Source organism: Cryptococcus neoformans, assembly GCF_000091045.1.
Source record: "Cryptococcus neoformans var. neoformans JEC21 chromosome 3 sequence".
NCBI lineage: Eukaryota > Fungi > Basidiomycota > Tremellomycetes > Tremellales > Cryptococcaceae > Cryptococcus > Cryptococcus deneoformans.
In genome coordinates, this window is record NC_006685.1 from 295,001 (window position 1) to 316,087 (window position 21,087).

Sequence of the window (21,087 nt, forward strand, 5' to 3'; positions counted from 1 at the left end):
AACACATAACACCCAACAACCAACTTCTTCGCAATGGCTTTCACTTGTTCAGACATCTTCAAGATCATTTTGGCAATCATCTTGCCTGTGAGTTCTGCAGAATATGAAGCGAACGTGGGAATGGTACTGACAATTACTTAGCCTCTTGGTGTCTTCCTTGAGCGAGGATGTGGTGCCGATCTCCTTATCAACGTGAGTTGCGGAAAATTTTGTGATGTACCCTTTGTTATAAATACTGACTGTAAATCAGATCCTTTTGACCATTCTTGGTTACATCCCTGGTAAGTCATGAGACTTGCAAACCTTGTTTGGACGATGGGATGTCTTTTCTCTTGCCACTAGGCCAGAGAGAGATATGATGTCGTAACCATTCTGCAAAAGATCTTGCATCCAGTGTTGTTTGTCGTCGATGGGTGCCAAAGAAGCATTGCTCAAGCAACGTGTTGACACTTCTCTTATAGGTATCATCCACGCTCTTTACATTATTCTGAAGTATTGAGACTACGAGAACCAACGGAACAAGCTTGTTTAATAGTTGCAATACGGGCGAGTTACCAGTGGAGTATGGAAATCGTATGTTAGAAGTTAAACTGGATTGTGTCGGTCGGGGACATGTAAGATGCAGTAAGCAATGATCATGGCCGTATATACCTGTTGTTCGTAATTTATACATGCAGCAGTTTAATCCAACCTCCCAAGTGTGTGCTTGTTTCCCTATTTTGGTGTCTTCGAATATGAGCTTAAGAGCTGGGCGATTAAATAGAACATTATTGTTTGGTGTGAGCTGGATCTATGAAAGGGTCAGCGGATGTGATGAGTCGGAGATGAGTGCTGAAAGTGATGTTGATGGGGTGTGTTGCGCCGTGGCAATGCAGATTGTGTGCATTGGCTTGATGGATAGCCTGATGGCCCTTTCCCGTGCAGTGATCCGATCAACTCAAAGGCGACCCCATTATGGTCGAAGGTGTTCCGATTAGCTCAAAGGGACAGTTGGAGTTGTCAAAAAAAGTAACAAAATGAAATGCATTTTCGGAGTTGTTGAAGAGCTATTTCGCATTTTCTATTTTTTGACGAAATTTGGACACGTCGTCTCGGTAGGTAGACAGGTGTACCGCATTTGTCAGTGATAAATAGGAAGAACAAACAATATTACTGAAGCAGCCGGGCGGGCCCACCCCGTAGTAGCGATTGATGAAAACGTGTGAAAGGACGCTGACATAATGTGTTGTTGTTGTTATGGGGTTCAGTGTCGGATTGTCCTACTTTACCAGACTATGGGCAGTACAGCACTTCGATACAGAACATAGCTTTGCCAAGCACAACAAAGCTTCCAAATAGCAAGGCATTGTACGAGTACGTACAGAGTGCGGATGATTGCGAGTCGAAAAATACCATCAGTGTTCGAGTTTTGAGTAGCTATAAATGACAGTTGACATCTACTCCACTTCATAGGAACACACCGTTGGTGAAACGGTATCATGCATCGTTGCCATTAGGTGAATTTCGATGCGGCAAGGGTTCGACTCCCTTACGGTGTATACCTTTTTGGCCTTCTCAATGATGGACGCAATAAACTTCAGGAAAATCATGGAATCAGACTCATGATCAGGCTCACGAAATTCAGAGCGATCCTGGTCCTCCTCCTCGTCCTCTCTTTTGTTGCTGTGGATCTGGAGCATTCATCTTTTTGGTACTTTTATTGCACATACACAACTTTCTGCGAATTTCCTTCAAGCCGATACGTTTTCAGTGCTTCTTCACCATGGCCGCTCTTCAATTAACAAACCGTTCTTTGAACACGCCTTTTTTCTCCCTCCGCTCTTTCCTCCCCACTCTTCGCTCTTCGTGGTCAACTCCGTGCGAAGCCTCTTCAAGCTCTTCCACTCTTTCATCCTCCCTGGTTGCACATGCTCCATCAACCTCCTCTCCCTCATTATCATCACTTTTCCCCTCCTTCTCTCTCGAATCCCTTCTCGAACTCATTCCTCCGTTTTTGTGGGCCAGTGTACCCAAGAAAAAGGTTTCACACTCCAGGAAGAACATGAGAGCTGCGAACAAGGGATTGAAGAACAAGACAAGTGAGCTTTTTTGTCTCATTACGTGACGTGAGGTCAAATGCTGATCAATCTGTCTGCTAGATTTGTCACTGTGCCCAGCTTGCGGTTCCATCAAATTGACACATCACGTCTGTCCTACTTGCTATTCCCAAATATCTCGACGGTGTGTATTCCCTGTTTGTCATTTCAGCTGGGATAGCTGACAGCCGGTGCAGATGGAAGGAAGAAGCTCGTAATCAACTCCCCTCCGCTCTCCACTCTCATCCATGATACGTTCGATGCATTATGATGAAGCTGCAAGAAGACAGCATAGTAATGGTACAACCTAGAACATATGCCCTGTCGCATTCGTAGTTGAACTAAAATTTCCAAAAAAAATAACTCAAAACATCGTCAAATCCTAATGCTTATGTCCCTTGACCATTGGCAGGACCTGGTTTGGGGCTTGAACGAGGCTGGGACTGGGCGTTTTGCAAACTAGGTGATCTCGCGAAATGTTGCTTCCCCTTTGGTCAGCAAAAATTTGGAGGTAGACAGCGATCTATCAAGGGAACTCACGACGCCTTGGATGTTTTGCACCCCCATCTGAGGTGTCCCAGGGTTGCCGACCTGGCTTTGTGCCTGAGCTTGCATGTGGGCCTAGGGAAATGTTAGCCATGCGAATATAAGTAGCAAATTAGCTCACCGATCGTAGCATTAACCCTCGTAATTGCTCCGGTGTCATTTGCTGACCACTGGCCGCTAGTGTCGCCAGAAGCTGCTGCACAGTCGCATTGTTCATCATTGCTGCCGGAATTTGAATCCCTTGAGTTTGGGCTCCCTGTACCGGCATCCCAGCTCCATTTGGTATTCCTTGAGGCAAGGCCATCGGGCTAGATATCTGAGGTGAAGAGGTACCTGCATTGGGTACTCGAAGATGGGGAGGTACGTTATTGGACGGTGCCCGACCCATCGTTGCTATTTGAGGAGAGGATTGAGCCCCAATGGCCGCTGCTTGCATGGCCGGAGACGGAGTGGGGTTGATACCAGAAGGGCCAGCGCCCTCCGCGGGAAGATCGGGAGTACGAGATTGGGCGAAAGGAGATGAGACACCCAGCTGCGGTGGCTGTAGATTTCCACCCATGCTGGGTGCTCGGCCTTGTTGAGCCTGAGCTTGTGCCTGTGCTTGTAACACTCGTGCTTGCTGGGCGGCCATTTGCTGTGCTTGAAGAAGCATTTGTTGCTGCACCTGAGGTGACTGCCCCTGAACAACAGGCATTGGACGAACATTAGGGTTACCTTGGACAGCGCCGTTTGCATTTTGCCTATTGGCAGCTGTCGCAGCGGCAACAGCATTTAATAGCTGTTGTTGGCTTGGCGCCATAGTGGGCATTGGCTGGCCATTGGGACCCATGCGGATAGGTTGAGCATTCGGCATATTCGGGACGTTGGGCATGTTTGGCGGCCTCATTTGTGCTTGTTGCTGAGCGCTCATCATGGCTTGCTGCTGACGAATGGCAAGTTGACGTTGCTGTTCTTGCATGGCACGTTGCTGTCGCTGCTGAGCAATTTGCACATCGCGCTGATATTTAGCTTCAACTAGTTCCCATGGGGTGGAAGCAGCAACATGGGGGAAGCTCATACTGTGACTTTCGTGCACATTGATTACCTTTCGTTGTGCATTGTCTTTATCTAACCCACTTGTCAGTTGTTGTCTCATCCTTAGCGTTCAAACTTACGGCTCTTCGCCCTCGCCGCTTCTCTCCTCCTGTTCATCCTCTTCACCGCATCATAGATCGCTTGGTGTCTGACTGACCTCTTTGTCCCTTCGTACTTTGGCTTCGCCGCCATTCTATCTCTCTTGGACATCCCGGGGGGTGGAGGTGCACCGTCAGGCAGCGCTTCTCCGGTAGGAGTAGGAAGAGAAGACACACTGTTACCGCCAGTTTGCTGTGGACGTCCCGAAGCAGATGGGAGATTGGCGGATGGAGGGACTCCAGGGGTGGTAACAGCTGATTGTGGCACGGGCGTAGCGGTTGCTGTACCAGGTTGCGTGGCAGAAGCAGGCGCAGGTGGAGGAGCCGAGGGCGGCGCGTCCTGCCGAGGCTTGTTCTTTCCTTCCCCAAAAGTATAGTACCATCGCTCCCAGCATTCATACGGGTTTCGTTTCTCGACAGGAATGAGGATCATCTCCGTATTGAAACTGTCTGCTATGAGATCCCAGTTGAATGGATACATGGCGACGAGCTTTAACAAGCACTTGTCTTCCTCTGGCGACCAAAGCAATTGTGCACGAAGATGGTGCGCAGCTGGTTTGGGAACTTCAGGCACTCGCATGTGCTCCAAGGGTCTTGACGCTTTGCCGCCAAAGGGCGTATTAAAAGCAGCAACTACATTTGGAGGGATATCTGCAGCTCCCTTTACCTCTTCATAATAAGGTCCATCATGAAGATCCCACTCGCCGTCAATTAGATTCTTCGCTGGCTGAAGGGTGGAAACAAGAATGGGCCGAATGTCCATGATTCGAGAAGTGTGTGCCATGCGGTGACTGTATGTACCGCCCTCATCTCGGCGATACTTCTTGTCATTCTCAGGCGGGGCGGGGCCAGAGTACATAGCGAGATCCGGAAAGAGTTGGTCAAAGGAAGCAGGTTCGTCTGGGCTAACAGAAGGTTCGGCAGGGACTGTAGCTGGAGTTGCAGCAGATGAGGATTTTGTCAGAGTATCAAGATCAACGGTAGCGTTCGCCAAAGGGGTGTCAAGGACGGGCCCCCGAGCAATTGCAATCTCGTACGCATTGGCGAACCGCTTATGGATGACAAGGCCGTTTGGTAGAACAGTATCACGCCGATAGCTTGGCCGTTCAGAAGTTTCCCTAGTATCATCTTGGGCAGCGTCGATTTCTGATTGTTATCAGCATTGACTGAGCAGCGAACGTAGAATAATATTTACCGGAAAGCCCTACAACGTCGTCGCCCACAGGTCCACCATCCGCATCTGCCTCTCCTTCTGCATCCGCTTCTCCATTTTCTGGTTCACCGTCGGCATCTGCTTCGCCTTCTGCATCGACTTCTTCCCCAATGTCCTGATTTATATTGACAGTTTCTCTAGGATCCTCTGGTCGGTTCTCCCTCTCCTTTTCATTAACCCTCATTTCATCTATTGACTCCAACACCTTGTTCGCCTCTCCTTCCCCATCCAGCTCTCCTTCCTGTCCCACCAGCATCTCAACATCCTCGTCCTCAGCTTCCACTTCCACAGTGACTTCCTTCCTCTTTCCCGCATGACCTGGTATCGGAACATTGCGGCACTCTCCCCAGCCTCGACCTCCCACCATAAGAGCCTTCTTTTCCTCAGGACTCGCCAGATGCCATTCTACGACTTGATATGCGAACTCCCTCGCCTCGACGACCTTCCACCGACGCTCTTCAGCAAAATCCGTGCGCATCCATTCCATTTCCTCAAGCATATAGTCCCAATGAGACTTTGGTACGCCAGGACCCCTTGCCTTTTTTGGCTGTCGAAGGGACCATCTGTTCTCCGCCTTTTTGGCCTCAATACGCTCCATCGCCCGGACATGCCTCATTTCATCCATGGCAACTTTCCAATCACATGTTAAAACACATTTGGACGAGCGAGTCAATGCTGAACTGAGAGGATTAAGGGAGAACGTGGCTTGAAGCTTGAACATATCGGGTTGTGGTGAGTTTGTGCGTTTGCGTCGACGGAAGGAAGCGCTGCTTGATGTTGAGTTGAGAAGTGGGAGTGGCGGAAGCTCAGTGGCATAGGCAGACGTCAAAGGCATAAGCAGTTGTGGGGGAGTGGTAGGAGTTGCTGCAGGGCGGTAGTTATCGAGTGGAACCCATTCTGGGACATCGAGTTCTGGTGGAGGCGTATAATCGCGCGGAACGAATGGACGTGGTTGGATCTGGGACATGTTTACCGTAGGCTCTTCTTCTACGCCATCCACCAGACTCGTAATTGAGGTGTCAAGAGGGACATTTGTGAGAGGGGAGTCAATAATGGAAGAGCTGGGGTCTCGGATTGGGTTCGGTCTGGCAGCAGAGGTCGAAGATGATGCAACCGTTGGGAGGTCTACAGATGGCTCGTCTGGATAGTCAACTGTTGTTGCTGGTGGTGAAATGGCCGGGAGATTTGGAATGGATATTGTATTGACAGAGGACCTACTCCACAAAATCAGCCAAAGCTTCTTCCTGGTAGACATGGACATACCCTTCTCCAAGCTTATATTGTTCTCTCCATTCATCAAAACCTTCTAGAGATTCATCTCCTCCTTGAATAGCTTGATGGTCATACTCTTTATCCAGCATGTTGTTCCTCGGCTTGAACATTAGAAACAGTTGCTTGAGAGATCCTTCATGTTGCGCCGTAAGATCGCTACATAACGTCCCAGACGTCAGTCATCCGATAATAGTATGTTTTGGATAATACAAAACAAACCTAATTTGACCTTGATGGGATTTTAAAGTGTCATGCACCACACTGCGCAGTTGAAAATGCTAGATGTGGGCGGAAAGCGAGGATAGTTTAGCGACGACAGCTTGTAACGGAACGGAAAGATGACTGACTGTAGGTTGCGAATCCATTTTTGGGTCTTTCGCGATGTTTAAAATTGTAGACGATAGTTCTAGCCCCTGCCTACACGATTAGATAATAGTACAGGGGGCGTATTTCTAAAGATGGATGGGGTACGGAGGCGTATACACAGGTTGAGGGCGGAAAAGTCAAGCGGACGGGGAAGAGGAAAACAGCTAATAGGCACGAGACCAAGAAGTGAAAATTAGGCATAGGTCTATGAGGTCGTGCTTAGCCAATTTTCAGGCGCGCACGATAAGATTAAGGGGCCCCTTGGATCAATGTCCTATTGTTCTTTCAAAAGACAACACAAAAAACCATTGCACAATGCATTTTCTGTCTTTGAACATCTTGCAGTGACACACAATGTCAGACCAAACTTCCCAGAGCCCTGTGTCTCTACCAAGAACAGACCAATACGATCCACGCGGGTCTATCCCCAACACTGTTTTTGCTGTCGCCCTAATCGCTTCCATCCTCGGTGCAGTCGGGGGTAGCTCCCTTGCCCTTGCCTCACAAACCTTATTCAATGCCTTCGCCGGTACTTGGGCAAGACCTCAGCTGGGAATATATCTAGGTGCCATGTGTATCTTCCATTTGATGGAGTTCTTCACCACAGCCGGCTGGAATCCTCAAAAGCTCAGCGTGGATGGTAGGTCAATTTTTGTATGATGGGTTTTTAAAGCTATTGCTGATAGAATATAGCTTTCTTATTGAACAACGGCAGACAGTATCACTTTGCTCATGCTATAGGCTTAGCAGAATACTTTATCTCTTCATGGCTCTTCCCTGGGAAATGGAACACCTTCTGGGGTTCTTTTCCTTGGCTTACTCTCGGTAAGCCTCTCCCATTACATGTCAAGGGGGGGTAAAGCAGGCTGATCTAGAGATCCTAGTGACGCTTGGTATGGTGGCTGCACAATGTATCCGTAGCATGGCGATGATTCAAGCTGCGCAATCATTTTCCCATATCGTCAAGAGCAAAAAGCACGACGACCACTTGCTTGTCACCCATGGCCTCTATTCGTGAGATTTTCTCTTTTGCATGATGTTTAAAAATGCGATTTAGCTCAAGGGGTTTATAGATGGTCACGGCATCCTTCTTATGCTGGTTTCTTCTACTGGGCCGTGGCTACTCAGCTTCTCCTGGGAAACATTGTGTCAACTCTTGGTTTTATGATCGTCCTCAACAAATTCTTTTCGGCTCGTATCGTCGGTAAGTAGCTATTGAGCCATCGTTGTTCCTGTGAATTAACAGGTATACAGACGAGGAAAAGTGGCTCGTCAAGTTCTTTGGGAACGACTACGTGGAGTACAGGAAACGTGTTGGAACCAAGCTTCCTTTTTACTTTTCCAAGTAACTTTGCAATAGTCTATGGACATATTTAGTTTCTCATATCATTCACAAGAGTATACCTCGTAGGTTTCCTCTTACCAAATAAAGGGTAAAAAATGCATCATATCATACATATCTACTTGCGTTTCCCACTTGCCCTCTTTTTGGGAGGCGGCTTAGCCTCTTCATCCTCACTGCTCTCCTCGTCATCAGACGTCACATCGCCCTCTCCGGCACCAACATCCTCTCCCCAGTCATCATCATCCTCATCATCCGCATTCGCTCCTCTATCTTCATACTCAAAGTCTTCATCATCGTCCTCATCTTGGAACCCGACCTTGCGTTCTCGAAGTCTCTCGAGCTCTTCCTCGGGGTCAATATCTGACAAACCCTCGATATCCGGCTCCTCCTCGCTGTCATTGTCCTCATCCTCTTCGCCATCACCAACCGCCTTGCCCTTCTTCTTGGCCCTTTCAGCCTTCTTCCTCGCAACGTTCGCTGCTTGTTCCGCTCGCCTAGCTTCCTTTGCCTTCCTCTTCCGCTCATGTGCTTGAGCCTGTGCATTCGCGTCCTTGGCAGACTTATGAACAAACTCGTGGAACACTGTCTCACCCTCTCCTTTCTTACTTCCCACAAGACCTTCAACGACCTTGATCAACCTCCATTCCATTCTGGGACCAGTCTCGACCAATCGGACGGCCTTTCGCTCGCCCTTCTTGTTACCTCGTCCAACATAGTCTTCAGGAAGCTCGACAGCATTGGTGTCGCTTTCAGCTTCGCTCGCCTCTGTTTCAGATGCACTGTCATATCCTGCAGTGGACGCACCCGAGGTTTCAGAACCAGTTCGACGGAGAAGATAGTCGGCGATGTCGTCAGTGTTTGACAAATCGACAGTCTTGCGGGATTTTGAAGAAGTGGGATTGGCTGATGTTACGGTTGAGGAAAGGAGTTTGCGTACTCGTCGAGAGACACCATGGGGTCGGACGGTGATGGTGAAGTGGCGGAAAGAAATACATCCGGTGACGTGAGAGTAGGAGATGAGGAGAACTCGACGGAAGGTGGGAAGAGCAGACTGGTTCAATTATTAGAAATCACTGGAAATAAAATCATATGAAACTTGCCTTTTCAACTTGGATAGGAGGGAAGATGCCTTGGAACATAGTGCTCATCAGTCGAAGTTGAGGAAGCGCGGGCCCATTTTGAGGTTGTTGGAAACCGTTCAATACGAGCTAAACATAAATATACATTAGTACACAATGAAGATTTTGGTAGCAACGGCAGACATACCAAAGGTGGATTTCTGTATTCTCCCGCAGGACTCCGGCCGACATTTCGCAAACCCGAATTGAAGAGGTCCTTCATCAAACTATACTTCTGCACCCTAAATGTCATAGTGGGACCCTGAGGGAAACGAGCTACTCGCAGGTGGACATTGGCGGCATCGGTCAAGGTGAATGCGAGAAGATGGGTGACTTTGAGAGAAGGAGCAATGGTGAGGTAGTCTCTTAAGCGGGCGTTGGGACGTTCTCGGAGACGGGAGGCAGTGTTAGGCTCCATGACCTTTCGAGTGTCTCGGACGAGTTGAGAGATGGATTTGGTGACATGGCCCGATTTGATAACAAAGGATTTGGGGACGTTCTCCTGTCGTACAAAATTGGCGTTAGGAACGAGACTAGATGGAGGCGAAAGGCTTAGACCTACCTCTGTTTCACCCTTTGGGGGGCCTTTAAGATGAGTTCTATTCTTTCTCCTTTGCCTGCCCATTTTGCGAGAATGTCTAACCGGAAGAATGAAAGTTGTTGTTGGAGTAAACACCGGTCCACTTTGAACAGTCCTCTCTAAGAAATCTTCAGATGGTCACAAGTGGAGGCTGTCAATAACACGTCACACACGCCTGTAAATTTCCAACAACAAGCAACAACATCAATCCTGGATGCATCATCATCTTCACTTCCGCCGCTACAGACAAACGTGCGTGGTCAGGGTTTCGTGAGTAGGTGGAGTGCAGGTATATGCATGCCGACATGCGGTATCAAGGAGGCACAGTGAAAAAGAAGAAGTAATGTCCTAATACTGAGCGAAAACCGAAGTAATCAGAGTCAGGCAAAAAGCGCGCGAATTCTGCAGGATCGCAGCTATTCATCAGCCCAGTTCCCAGTTGAGTCGCCGCCGCGATGCTTCTCTATCCTCACACTACTAATTACGCATCCTTCTGTAGTCCAGCTGGTTATGTATAGAGTCGAAGTGTCCTTTCTAGGATTGGAAGTGAGGATTGTGATTTCCATTTGAGGCTCGCTTCGTTGGCCGTGGAATAATTGGCGCCTTCTTCAGTCTATCTCCTTGTGTTTTTTTGGGCGCGTCTGTGGTTCGGTGGTGTCCGAATTGGGCCGTCCGGGGTTGGAGGCCCAAGCTGCTTATCTCTGGCATGAATGAGGTGGGTGGCGGTGGGAGCAGTGGGTGTATGGGATGTGGACGTGGATGCGAGTATAGATGCATGCATATATATCTTCTCTCAGCAGCACACCTGGGACTGAGACAGAACTTTGGCGTGGCAGAGCCGGGTGATTGGAATTATTTATTCGGCTGTTAAGGTTTATCCCTGAGCCTTATCAGCGCCGATCCCGTGCGATTTCCAACACGCCCATTTTGTTGGAAAATATCATCCACATTTTCCAAGAACCCACAAACCATGCATTCCCATATAAATCATACTTCTTTTCTTTTCCCTCTCCCCACTCTCCTCACTAACTCTCTACTCACCATGTCCGTGTCCATCCTGCGCAGAGCTGCACGACTGCCCCTCTCAAGGCAGCACCAGCCTCTTTTCGCTCGCCCTCTCTCAATCTCCTCCATCGTCCTCCGTCCCACCTCCACGTCTCCCACCAGATCATCCACCACTGCTACCCAGCCTCACCCAAGATCACCTTCAGAGTCATTCCACCCTGCCCCTACTTCTGTCTTCACACCACTTGACACTTTCCTCCCTCGTCACCTTGGCCCTCGTGAGGCTGATATTCAGGCCATGCTCGAGGTCCTTGGTCACAAGACTCTTGACGAGTTTGTGGCTACCACCATCCCCAGCGAGGTCAGAATTGATCAGCTTACAAACAAAGAGGAGAAGGGCAAAGGTCTGAGAGCTTTGAGTGAGTTGGAATTGAGGAGGAGAATAGAGGAAATTGCTGCTATGAACAGGCCCGTCAAGAGCTACATCGGTATGGGGTAAGTGTGCATTTTCTTGATTTTTCGCAACATGACTGACGTTTCTTAGCTATCATAACGCTATCGTTCCCCCAGTTATCCAGCGTAACGTTTTTGAAAACCCGGCGTGGTACACTGCCTACACCCCATACTCTCCTGAACAATCCCAGGGTCGATTAGAATCTCTTATCAACTTCCAAACCGTGGCCATCTCACTCACTGGCTTGCCCATTGCCAATGCTTCTCTGCTTGACGAAGGTACTGCCGCCGCCGAAGCTATGGCCATGTGCCTTGCTTCCGTCGCCAAGCCCAAATTCAACAAGGGCAAAAAAGTGTTCCTCGTTTCCCCTAATGTAGCCCCGCAAACTATTGAGGTTCTCCAGACGAGGGCAAGCGGTTTTGATATTGACCTCAGGATCGCCGAGAGTGACGCCAACTTCCTCTCTGAAGTTGAGAGTCTCGGCGAGGCCCAGTTGATGGGTGCTTTAGTGCAATACCCGGATGTGAACGGTGAGATTGGCGACTGGGAAGAAGTCGCGACCAAGGTCAAGGCTACGGGAGCGAAGATGGTGGTCACGACTGACCTGCTCGCTTTGACCATGATCAAGCCCCCTGGAGAATGGGGTGCAGACATTGTCTGTGGTAACTCTCAGCGATTCGGTAAGTATCATTCGTACCCAAAAATAATTTATTCCTGACAGCAAATAGGTGTTCCTGCTGGTTACGGTGGTCCGCACGCCGCCTTCTTTGCCTGTACTGATGACCTCAAGAGGAAGATGCCCGGACGACTTGTTGGTTTGAGTAAGGATTCTCAGGGTGCTCCTGCCTACCGATTGGCTTTGCAGAGTAAGCTCCTTCTTTTTTCTTGTGGTCCAGTACCACAACTCACCCATCATAGCCCGAGAGCAGCATATTCGACGTGAAAAGGCTACTTCCAACGTCTGTACTGCACAAGCTCTTCTCGCCAACATGGCCGCCATGTACGCCGTCTACCACGGGCCTGAAGGTCTTCGCCGAATTGCCGGCAAGGTTCATTCCCTCACTCGAGTCCTCTCTGAGTCCCTCGCATCCCTAGGCTTCACCACTGTCAACAAGGCCTTTTTTGACACCCTTACCATTGACGTTTCCAGCGCGGGTGTAACCGCTGCCGACGTCCACACCGCTTCGGTCAAGGCTGGTATCAACTTCCGAAAGATTGACGACAAGACTATCGGTATCACTCTTGACGAGAGTGTCGGTCCTCTTGATTTGACCGACATCATCAACGTGTTTTACGCTGTCAAGGGTCAGCCCGCTGTTGAGCCCGAAGTTCTCGAGGCCCTCGCTCAAAAGTTGGAGTTGTCTGCTGAGAGCGTCACTTCGCCTATCGCTACTCTTGCGCGAACGACCCCGTTCCTTACCCAGCCCGTGTTCAACAAGCACCACTCTGAGACCGACATGCTTCGTTACATGATGCACCTCCAGGAGAAGGACTACTCTCTTGTCCACGGTATGATCCCTCTTGGATCTTGCACCATGAAGCTCAACTCGACTTCTTCCATGGTACCCCTGTCTTGGAAAGAGTTTGGTGGTTTGCACCCTTTTGCCCCCACCGACCAGGCCAAGGGCTACGAGGTGATTATCAAGGAGCTCGAAAACGACTTGTCCCTTGTCACAGGCTATGATGCCACCTCGGTCCAGCCCAACTCTGGTGCTTCAGGCGAATATGCTGGTCTTCGCGTCATCCAGGCTTATCACGAGTCTAGGGGTGAGGGTCACCGAGACGTTTGCCTCATCCCTCTTTCCGCCCATGGTACCAATCCCGCAAGTGCTGCCATGGTCGGGTACAAGGTCGTGCCCATCAAGGCTTTGAATGATGGATCTTTAGACTTGGCCGATTTGAAGGAGAAGGCGGAGAAGCACAAGGATAAGCTTGCCGCGTTTATGGTCACTTACCCTTCTACCTTTGGTGTGTTCGAGGAAGGTATTGAGGAAGCTTGTCAAATTGTGCACGACAATGGTGGTCAAGTTTACGTCGATGGTATGTTCTTCCTAGGTTTGTTTAAGGACTGAGCTAATAAGACACTAGGCGCCAACTGTAACTCGCTCATTGGCTTGACTTCTCTTGGTCGTGTCGGTGGTGATGTCTCCCACACCAACCTGCACAAGACCTTCTCTATCCCCCACGGTGGTGGTGGTCCCGGTGTCGGCCCCATCTCTTGTAAATCCCACCTCGCTCCCTTCCTTCCCTCTCATCCTATCGTCCCCACCGGTGGCTCTACCCCTATCACAGCCGTCTCTGCCGCTCCTTATGGCTCCGCAAGCATCAACACCATCTCATGGGCTTATATCAAGATGCTCGGGGGTGAAGGTCTTACTACCGTCTCCAAAATCGCGCTCCTTAACGCCAACTATATCGCCGAACGTCTCAAGCCTTACTACAATTTGCGATACTCGAACAAGAATGGTCGTGTCGCGCACGAATGTTTGATTGATTTGGCAGAGTTTGAGAAGAGCGCTGGTTTAAAGGTGCCCGACTTTTCCAAGAGGTTGCAGGACTACAGTTTCCACCCTCCTACCGCTCAATGGCCCATCTCTACCTGTTGGTTGATTGAGCCTACAGAGTCAGAGTCCAAGGAGGAGATTGATCGGTAGGTTTCAGTCTTCTTGGATGTTCGTTGCGACAATAACTGATGATTATTTAGATTCATCGAAGCTCTTATCTCTATCCGAAAGGAAATTGACGAAATCGTCTCTGGTGAACAGTCCAAGGACGACAACGTCTTCAAGAATGCTCCTCATCCTTTGAGCCTCTTGACTGCTGACAAGTGGGACAGGCCATACTCTAGGGAGAAAGCTGTCTTCCCTGTTCCTGGATTGAAGAAGAGCAAGTTCTGGCCCAGCGTGGGCAGGTTGGATGACGCTGCTGGAGATCTCAACTTGATCTGTGAATGTGGCAGTGTGGAGGAGTACGCTTAAGAGGAGTGTACAGATTAGACGTGCTTTCAATGTTTCTTTTTTTTTGTTTTGGTCTTTTCGTGTTTTACCTTCCTTTCTTTTCCCTTTCGGTCCATAGCATATTCGCAATATCCAACTGACGGTTCAACCTCATACTTTTTTTTTTCAATAATCAACTCGTTGTCTAGCAATTCAACCTTGCATATTTCAGGATAGAAATTATATAGTGTATATAACAAATACGAAACGTATGAATTATTATCATGCATGTGAACAAATATATCAGTTGGGAAGAGGACGATGACGATTACCAATCATCTAAACCTTCTTCAATCTTCTTCCATCCTTCATCTTCACTTTCCCAATCGTCATCTTTTTTTCCTTCCCCCTCCAACACGTTATCCAACCCTTCCCAACCATCTACATCTCCTTCCTCCCCCCCAATTGCAGCTTCTCCGGTCGTATGGATCTCTTGCCCACGCTTCAACGCCAACAAGCGTTTCCGAGCAAACGGGTTGAATATGGCGCTTACACGGAGTGATTCCAGCTCTGCGGACCGTTGTTTATGCGGGGAAGTAATGGCTAAGAGGTCGAGGGGGATATGAGGTGATTGCCCGTCCGTATCCCCATTTCCATTTTCAAAGATCACATCTCCTTCCTCTTCCACCTCTTCATCTTGTCCTTCATCCACCATTCCCTTCTCCACCCCATCCAGTAATCCTGAGAGACCATCAATACTTGTCCGTCTCTTGACCTGCCGCCTGGTGGGAACGATGACGACTTTTTGCTGGACCTTGCCACCTTCCGGATCCCATTCATCGTCTTCGTCTTCGCTGAGAGAGAGGATCTTGTCTTTTCTCCCTAGGTGGGGGGCAGATGATGGTGCAGAAAGTTCAGGGAGGTCAATGTCAGGGTTGAATGATGTTGGGGAGGGGATATCGCTGTTGAGCGTGTTATCTGCGCTTTTGTCCAGAGCGAGGGACGGGGTCGTTGATACGTCGGCCTCCTTTTCCTTTTCCTTTTCCTTTTCCTTTTCCTTTTCTTTCGCCTTTTTCAACTTGCCAAAGAATCCCATGATTCCCGGCTGACTCGCGCCTTTCCCACTCTTCCCTTTCCCATCCATCTTTCCTCCCGGCGCTTTCGCCTTGGCTGAAACGATTGACCGTGGAGGCATATCCTCATCGTCAAACAGACTTGTAAATGTTTTACCACCTAGAGGCTTTACGGGAGACGGTCCCAACCCTTCTTCATCTTCATCTTCATCCCCTTCTTCCTCATCCTCTTGCCCCTCGTCCATCGGATCCCTATTTTGATCACCAAATACAGACCCTAGGGGTTTACCAAAGTTGACATCTCGTGTCGAATCCAATTGTGATTGTGATTGAGATTTGGAAACAGCCATATGACTACGCCGCCGACGGACTTGACGATCTTTCATCGGCGTATCCTCCACAGGCTCGCCTCGTAATCTCTTTCTCGCTTTTGTGCGGGGCGTGATCCTTTCTGACACTTTACAGCCGACCGTCGTTACCGGCCCAGAGACGAGTGTTTTGTGGTACGAATTCGCCTCCAACACTTGTTTCAGCTTTTTGGGAGAAGACGCATGTATGAATGGCGAGACAGCCTCCTTGCTGCCTGCCGCCCCTGCCCCCGAGCCCATTCTCTCTACACCACTCAGCCCCGTGCCAGAATTGGGATTGAACCCCCCATTCGTGATGGATCTCGCTTTGCCGGGGGAATTGAGGATATTAAACGGGTTGACGGGATTGGGATCGATAATAGGTCCAGAATAAGCCTTTTTCTTTGGGGTGGTAAAGAGAGTACGGGCGGCCGAGCTACTCTCCAGTGCAGATGGAGGAGGAGAGAGTTTTGCGTGAGATGCTTTGCGTTTGAGTGATTGGGTATGTGACGGTTTGCCATTCGCACTAGACTCGGCGTTACTAGACGGCCCGGCTGTCAGGTTTTGCATGCTTTGGCTCCCGTTTGGGCGGGACAAAGAGGTGTATGACCTGCGAGACGGAGGAGTTGGTGTGGTCGGGTAAGCTGATGTAGGAATAGTGCGAGGAGTCACGCGTGGCTGTGGTTGTTGCTGTTGTGAGAGAGCTTGCTTGGATGATTTGCTGCTCTCTCCTGGCTTTCCGTGTGAAGCTGCTGATTTTGAGAGTTTTCTGTAGAGGGCATACTGTTCGGCTATGGGAAGAGTCAGTTGGGAGGTACGAGATTGGTGGTGGAATGCGCACCTATGTCAGAGGTATCGTTCTTGATGTCTTCCTTGGTTGGTTCTCTGCCGTGTTCTGCCTTGAAAGCCTTTTCCCATGCCTTGACGCTGGCCTTGACATGTGCAATGTCCATGTTTGGAATGGAGTGCGGGATGTATGTATACCTATAGACATAACAAACAGAGCAAAAACAGTTTGTATTTCCTAATCACTTCTAATCACTTCTAATTACTTCTAATCGCTTCTAATTACTACTAATCCATTACAAACCTATTTGTAATCGGTCTTTTCCCATTGCCCATCTCTATTTTTTTTATTTTTTTTTTATTTTTTGGCGTTCGCATCTTTACCACCCCCCCAATACGAAAATGCGACCTCCCGCACTGAGAACATTCAGGCAGCTCCAGCTGAGGCAGCCCAACTCTTTCCTCCGGCCTTTACACTCCACGCCTCTCCTCCTCGCCGCCGAGAACAACGACAAGAAATCAAAAACAAAATTCGTCACAGACCGCCCAGTCAAGGTCGATCGCTCCCCTGCCTTCCCTCCCCCGGCCAACCCGTTCGCCCCCAAGCCAGAGCCCGTACATTACAGCGACCTCACACTCGGCATCTTGTGGAAGATCAACAAGCTTCTCGGGTACAATGGCAGGAGACGCACCACCGCGAGGGAAAGTGGAAGGATGCTGACCGGTATCATCGAGGCTGTCAAGCAGGACAAGGTCTTTTGGTATGACGGTTAGTTTGCTTGTTTGTTTGGTGGCGGTCGTGGTGATTTGAAAGCTGAGCTGACATGACCTCCCAAAAAAAAAAAAAAAAACACACCAGAGTGCGATCTCCCGAGGACATTCCACACCTTCTTTTCCGTCCACCTCGTTTACCTCCTTATTACCCTCATCCGGCTCCGCGCTCTTCCCAACCAGATCCCCAACCCTCTTTCGCCCATCCCCCAATCTGCTCTCCCCGGCCAACCGGGCACCACGACGCCTATCCAACCGCCTTCGCTTAAAGATAAGTTTGAAGACCTCGTCTCTCCCGCTCACGAGTACAAGTATCGACAGACGTTGCTCACCCATTTCTTCAACGTTGTCGAGAATGAGATCCGACTGATGCTCGGTGTAGAAATCACGAGAGACAGTGCGGTCCAGACGAGGATGAAGGATTATGCGAATTGGTGGAGGGAAGCGCAGCTCGGGATGGATTATGCGATCGGCTTGACGGCGAGTGAGGATCCTCGGGAGAGGGCGGTTGCCGATGCCGAGCTGGCAAGCTGGGTATGGAGATTAATCTTTGGTCGACGGGGCGAGGGCGTCAACGGCCAAGGCGAGTTGGTCTACCCCGAGGGTGAGGCAATGAAGGAGGGGAAAGAGTTGGAGATGGCAGAGCAGGTTGAAGCGATCGTGAGGTTTATCAGGAGAGAAATGGCCAGGCTGGACAAGATTAGCGATCGGGATGTGATTGCGGGTAATGTGGGCATGTTTGGCAAGGTCAGGGAGTGAAAAGAGACGTATGGAAAATGCATGAATTTTTGTACACTCGGCCGTTTTCGTTATTTTGCACCTTTTTGCTCGGGCCTGATTGCTTGGTCTTCCAGCCTGATCACTTGTCCATCGTCTGCGATAACCTTGTATCGGACTGATCGGGTGTTAGTTGAAAGATGGAAAGAAGAAGAAAAATGGACAAGAAACTTGCCTATTCGCCAAGCACCTTGCTCCTGGGGCCTGATGGAAGTAAAGTATACAGTTCCAGCGCCTACACGGGGGGGGTTTTAGAACATTTGTCAACATTTATTTGCATCATGGTTCTTTCACCTACCCTTGCTGCCTCTTATTCGAAAGCTCAAATCGACCCGGCCTTGCATCAAGTTGATCTAAAACAAAGTATCAGCGATGGTTTCTCCAGTATCCGTTTTTCCGTCTGCCATAACGTACAGTTCCAGAGATCCAAGGTGCTCCCAACGCTTTACACATCAAGGTCAGCCCAACGTGCGCAGAACAAAAAGCCACTCACCCCACCACTCTTCCACCAACCTGACGTTTTCACCCAAAAGCGCAATCACTTCTTTCGAGTTTCGCAATTGGAAAGTCGCCTGACGGAGTACAGACGATGAAAGGCGTTCTATCGCCGCCCTTTTTCGTCAGCCAATCGTACTAGCGAGATATATACGACAGTTACCCGAGTTGGTGGCGTGGAGGATGAAAAGACCCCAGCCCAAGCCGAGGAGACCGAGTGCGATGACTGCTCCACTGTCTGTCAGTTCCCGTTCTTTTTCGCTCAAATACCCAAAAATGAATTTCCGCACCGAAAGGCGCCGTTCCCTGCACACACACATCATCGTCAGCCTCCGAGCGTTGTGCCAAGCCCCCAAACCGCGACTCACCCTGACTTTGGGCAACTCCCTCCCTCCCGGCCGCTCATAAATCAACCTCGGCTTGCTCGGCCCTTCAAACGCCTCAAAGACCTCCTTCCCATCCCTGCCCTTGCCCCTCTCGCCGACAGTGACGGTATCAGCCTTGCCCTTGTTGACGGCGTCGCGAGGGCTGAGCGGGGGCATACCCCTGATCTCCTCGGGGTGGGAGAGGGTCTGGCGCGGCGAGGCTTTGGCGGTGAACGATGTGGGCTGGGGCTGGTGCGGCGGCGGCGGCGGGGGAGGGGAGCGTGTGGAGAGGTGTCGGATGGCGGCGCGGGCGGCGGGGCGGGGGAGGGGCAGTCGTGCGAGGTGCATCGTGAATTGTCTCTTTTTGGTGTGGGGTGTGAGATGTGGATGTGGATATCAGATTGAATACCCCGGCAACTTTACACCCGTCTTTTGTATTTTACGTCTGGGACGAAAATGGATATTCTACGCGTGTAAACTGAGAATATTTTTTAATTATGGGCCACCCACCGAGAATAGCACAGAGAAGCCCAAAAAACAAAAACAAAAATATCAAAAATCCATCTCTTGCTCTGTGCACTCATCCACAATATATATATATAAACCATGTCCGCAGAAGACTTTGAACTTTCCCCAGGACGTGAGTATCGCGCTCACCTATCTACACACCAGCTAACTCTTTTCCCTTAGAAATTTCCGACTCTGTGCGCCACCAACTGGAAATCGGCAAGTACTTGGCTCCACCGCGTGCTCTACAATTTACTGACCTTTTTCTTTGCGGGAATTAGAGGAGGGCAACAAGAATGTCCAGTACCAGCGATTCCATACCAAGCAGACCCAGGATTACCTCGCCCACCTCCGGCCCAAGGTCAAGGACGTCGACCAATTCTGGTTGATCGTTTTGGCAAGTCTCTTGTTTTCTTCTTTTAATCCCTATTGATCGTATATGCTCATTACAACATCACAGCTTTCTCACCAGATTGTCGCTCCGCACGTCACTTCCAAGCTGGACCAGCATGCGCTTTCTTTCCTCGAGGACATTGAGCTCAAGCAGGATGTGAACGACTTTCGACCTTATGAGCTTGTATTCGTACGTCCCTTATTTCGACTTGATCGTGGGTGCCGACTTTTATTTTAGCACTTCAAGGAGAACCCGTACTTTACGAACAAGACTCTTTCTAAAAAATACACTCTCAAGAAGGGTATCAAGCCCGCTCCCGCTGACGGCTCCGTCACTGATGAGCTCCGCAAATTCAACGAGGAACAGGATCTGGAAGTGAACGTATGAGCATTCTTTTATTATAAGCATGGTCGCTGAATGATGATGGATTTCAGCGCGCGACTATTGACTGGAAAGACGGCCAGAACCTGTGCGAAAGGATGCCCCGCCAGGCTCAGGCTCAGCGTGAAGGTGGGGAAGCCGACGACCTCGAGGACGGTTTCGAGGGCGATCCCGGATCGTTCTTTTGGTACTTTCAGGAAAAGGCCGATCGCTTCAACGTGAGTTGTTTTTGCAAGTAACAAGGCTGATTGGGGCCAGTTTGGCGAGCAATTCAAGGACGATATCCTCCCCGAGGCGTTTGCGTACTTTGAAGGCCGTGGCGAGAGCGGGTTCGGCGGCGAGTCTGACGACGAGGACGATTCGCTCGACGAGGAGGACGACGAGGACGAGGATGAGATTGATTTGGAAGAGGATGAAAAGCCCAAGAAGAAGAGAAAGGTGTGTAAAGACGGGTGCTGCTAATCTGTCGGGGTGGTGACACTGTGCAGGTTGGCGCGCATTGATCTGTTAAAGGGTGTTTCGGGTCCAGTTACGAGTCTCCAACTGGCGATTATTTAATATGGGTGAATGGGTGTAAATGTAACCGGCAAGAGATGCATATGCTATGAACCAGACTTATCGAACATTCATGTTTGACCTGCGCGATCGGCATCAGCATTCCATGAGCATTCCGTCCAAGACAAAAGCACAAAACCGACCTGTTCAAGTATGCGACCTTGTGCACATCTTCCAGCCACTTGAACACTTCACTCTGTCCCTCCAGCACGGCGAGCACCTCCCGCGCGATCCGCTGGTCCCGGGGGACGCCGGCCTTCCGTCCCTTTTCCGCAGCCTTCAGGATCCAGGCGATCCCCTGGCGGGTGCGCTGCCTCTCGTTGAGCGCGCGCGGGGTGAGGATGGTCTTTGCGGACTTGCGCATGGAGAGGATCTTGACGGAGGGGGAGGCGAGGAGGACGGAGCGGCGGAGGAGGGGCTGGGGGGGGCTGTGTGTGGCGTCGTGCAGGAGGGCGAGGACGCGGTGGACGGTGTTCTGCGCCTCGGTCTTCTTGCCGTGCTTCATCAGGCAGTTGGTGAGCAGGGCGAGCGTGGGGTCGAGGGGGGGGGGGGGA

At 50.1% G+C, this 21,087-nt stretch overlaps 10 protein-coding genes, 1 non-coding gene and 1 pseudogene across 11 annotated transcripts in view; 7 read left to right on the forward strand and 5 right to left on the reverse strand.

The window, feature by feature from the left end:
* The window catches only part of CNC01010 (cation transport-related protein, putative), a 1,007-nt gene extending 19 nt beyond the window's left edge, over positions 1–988 (forward strand). Inside the window, exons 1-6 of the mRNA XM_024656679.1 lie at positions 1–87; positions 142–192; positions 251–281; positions 462–624; positions 681–698; positions 764–988. The exon at positions 1–87 is cut by the window's left edge and continues 19 nt beyond it. Of these exons, the coding sequence (XP_024512358.1) occupies positions 34–87; positions 142–192; positions 251–281; positions 462–499 (174 nt within the window). The 5' untranslated portion in view covers positions 1–33 and the 3' untranslated portion in view covers positions 500–624; positions 681–698; positions 764–988. The remainder of the gene's footprint in view (positions 88–141; positions 193–250; positions 282–461; positions 625–680; positions 699–763) is intronic.
* A 468-nt stretch (positions 989–1,456) lies between these two features.
* CNC01020 lies at positions 1,457–1,538 on the forward strand. The gene has a single exon. It is a non-coding gene; the product is annotated as a tRNA-Gly (tRNA).
* A 137-nt stretch (positions 1,539–1,675) lies between these two features.
* On the forward strand, positions 1,676–2,378 carry CNC01030 (ribosomal protein YmL32 precursor, putative). Its single transcript, XM_569422.2, has 3 exons — positions 1,676–2,078; positions 2,139–2,220; positions 2,273–2,378. The coding sequence occupies exons 1-3, from the start codon at positions 1,763–1,765 to the stop codon at positions 2,325–2,327; spliced, it is 453 nt and encodes a 150-aa protein (XP_569422.1). The 5' UTR covers positions 1,676–1,762; the 3' UTR covers positions 2,328–2,378.
* Positions 2,327–6,790, reverse strand: CNC01040 (chromatin modification-related protein, putative). Its single transcript, XM_024656680.1, has 8 exons — positions 6,626–6,790; positions 6,498–6,556; positions 6,270–6,434; positions 4,989–6,220; positions 3,776–4,939; positions 2,743–3,728; positions 2,616–2,696; positions 2,327–2,557 (listed from the first exon to the last, which is right to left on the reverse strand). The coding sequence occupies exons 1-8, from the start codon at positions 6,641–6,643 to the stop codon at positions 2,465–2,467; spliced, it is 3,798 nt and encodes a 1,265-aa protein (XP_024512546.1). The 5' UTR covers positions 6,644–6,790; the 3' UTR covers positions 2,327–2,464.
* A 182-nt stretch (positions 6,791–6,972) lies between these two features.
* On the forward strand, positions 6,973–8,098 carry CNC01050 (protein-S-isoprenylcysteine O-methyltransferase, putative). Its single transcript, XM_569424.2, has 5 exons — positions 6,973–7,284; positions 7,338–7,469; positions 7,529–7,658; positions 7,718–7,848; positions 7,899–8,098. Exons 1-5 carry the CDS (start codon positions 6,999–7,001, stop codon positions 7,991–7,993), a joined length of 774 nt encoding a protein of 257 aa, XP_569424.1. The 5' UTR covers positions 6,973–6,998; the 3' UTR covers positions 7,994–8,098.
* On the reverse strand, positions 8,088–9,780 carry CNC01060 (rRNA binding protein, putative). The gene is made up of 4 exons (XM_569426.2): positions 9,670–9,780; positions 9,256–9,609; positions 9,090–9,197; positions 8,088–9,040 (listed from the first exon to the last, which is right to left on the reverse strand). The coding sequence occupies exons 1-4, from the start codon at positions 9,730–9,732 to the stop codon at positions 8,105–8,107; spliced, it is 1,461 nt and encodes a 486-aa protein (XP_569426.1). The 5' UTR covers positions 9,733–9,780; the 3' UTR covers positions 8,088–8,104.
* A 928-nt stretch (positions 9,781–10,708) lies between these two features.
* Positions 10,709–14,373, forward strand: CNC01070 (glycine dehydrogenase mitochondrial precursor, putative). Its single transcript, XM_569428.2, has 6 exons — positions 10,709–11,187; positions 11,237–11,826; positions 11,875–12,012; positions 12,065–13,186; positions 13,235–13,796; positions 13,851–14,373. Exons 1-6 carry the CDS (start codon positions 10,730–10,732, stop codon positions 14,122–14,124), a joined length of 3,144 nt encoding a protein of 1,047 aa, XP_569428.1. The 5' UTR covers positions 10,709–10,729; the 3' UTR covers positions 14,125–14,373.
* CNC01080 (hypothetical protein) lies at positions 14,340–16,484 on the reverse strand. Its single transcript, XM_569430.2, has 2 exons — positions 16,344–16,484; positions 14,340–16,293 (listed from the first exon to the last, which is right to left on the reverse strand). The coding sequence occupies exons 1-2, from the start codon at positions 16,453–16,455 to the stop codon at positions 14,411–14,413; spliced, it is 1,995 nt and encodes a 664-aa protein (XP_569430.1). The 5' UTR covers positions 16,456–16,484; the 3' UTR covers positions 14,340–14,410.
* Positions 16,485–16,662: 178 nt separating this feature from the next.
* On the forward strand, positions 16,663–17,838 carry CNC01090 (hypothetical protein). The gene is made up of 2 exons (XM_024656681.1): positions 16,663–17,057; positions 17,148–17,838. Exons 1-2 carry the CDS (start codon positions 16,691–16,693, stop codon positions 17,816–17,818), a joined length of 1,038 nt encoding a protein of 345 aa, XP_024512361.1. The 5' UTR covers positions 16,663–16,690; the 3' UTR covers positions 17,819–17,838.
* CNC01100 (hypothetical protein) lies at positions 17,829–19,191 on the reverse strand. Its single transcript, XM_024656682.1, has 8 exons — positions 18,700–19,191; positions 18,622–18,637; positions 18,495–18,557; positions 18,330–18,437; positions 18,251–18,279; positions 18,135–18,189; positions 18,012–18,071; positions 17,829–17,954 (listed from the first exon to the last, which is right to left on the reverse strand). Exons 1-8 carry the CDS (start codon positions 19,042–19,044, stop codon positions 17,869–17,871), a joined length of 762 nt encoding a protein of 253 aa, XP_024512362.1. The 5' UTR covers positions 19,045–19,191; the 3' UTR covers positions 17,829–17,868.
* Positions 19,192–19,233: 42 nt separating this feature from the next.
* Positions 19,234–21,061, reverse strand: CNC01120 (annotated as a pseudogene).
* CNC01110 (conserved hypothetical protein) lies at positions 19,264–20,588 on the forward strand. The gene is made up of 8 exons (XM_569957.2): positions 19,264–19,336; positions 19,387–19,422; positions 19,485–19,600; positions 19,664–19,786; positions 19,835–19,978; positions 20,032–20,196; positions 20,237–20,416; positions 20,467–20,588. Exons 1-8 carry the CDS (start codon positions 19,303–19,305, stop codon positions 20,479–20,481), a joined length of 813 nt encoding a protein of 270 aa, XP_569957.1. The 5' UTR covers positions 19,264–19,302; the 3' UTR covers positions 20,482–20,588.
* Positions 21,062–21,087: the final 26 nt, after the last annotated feature.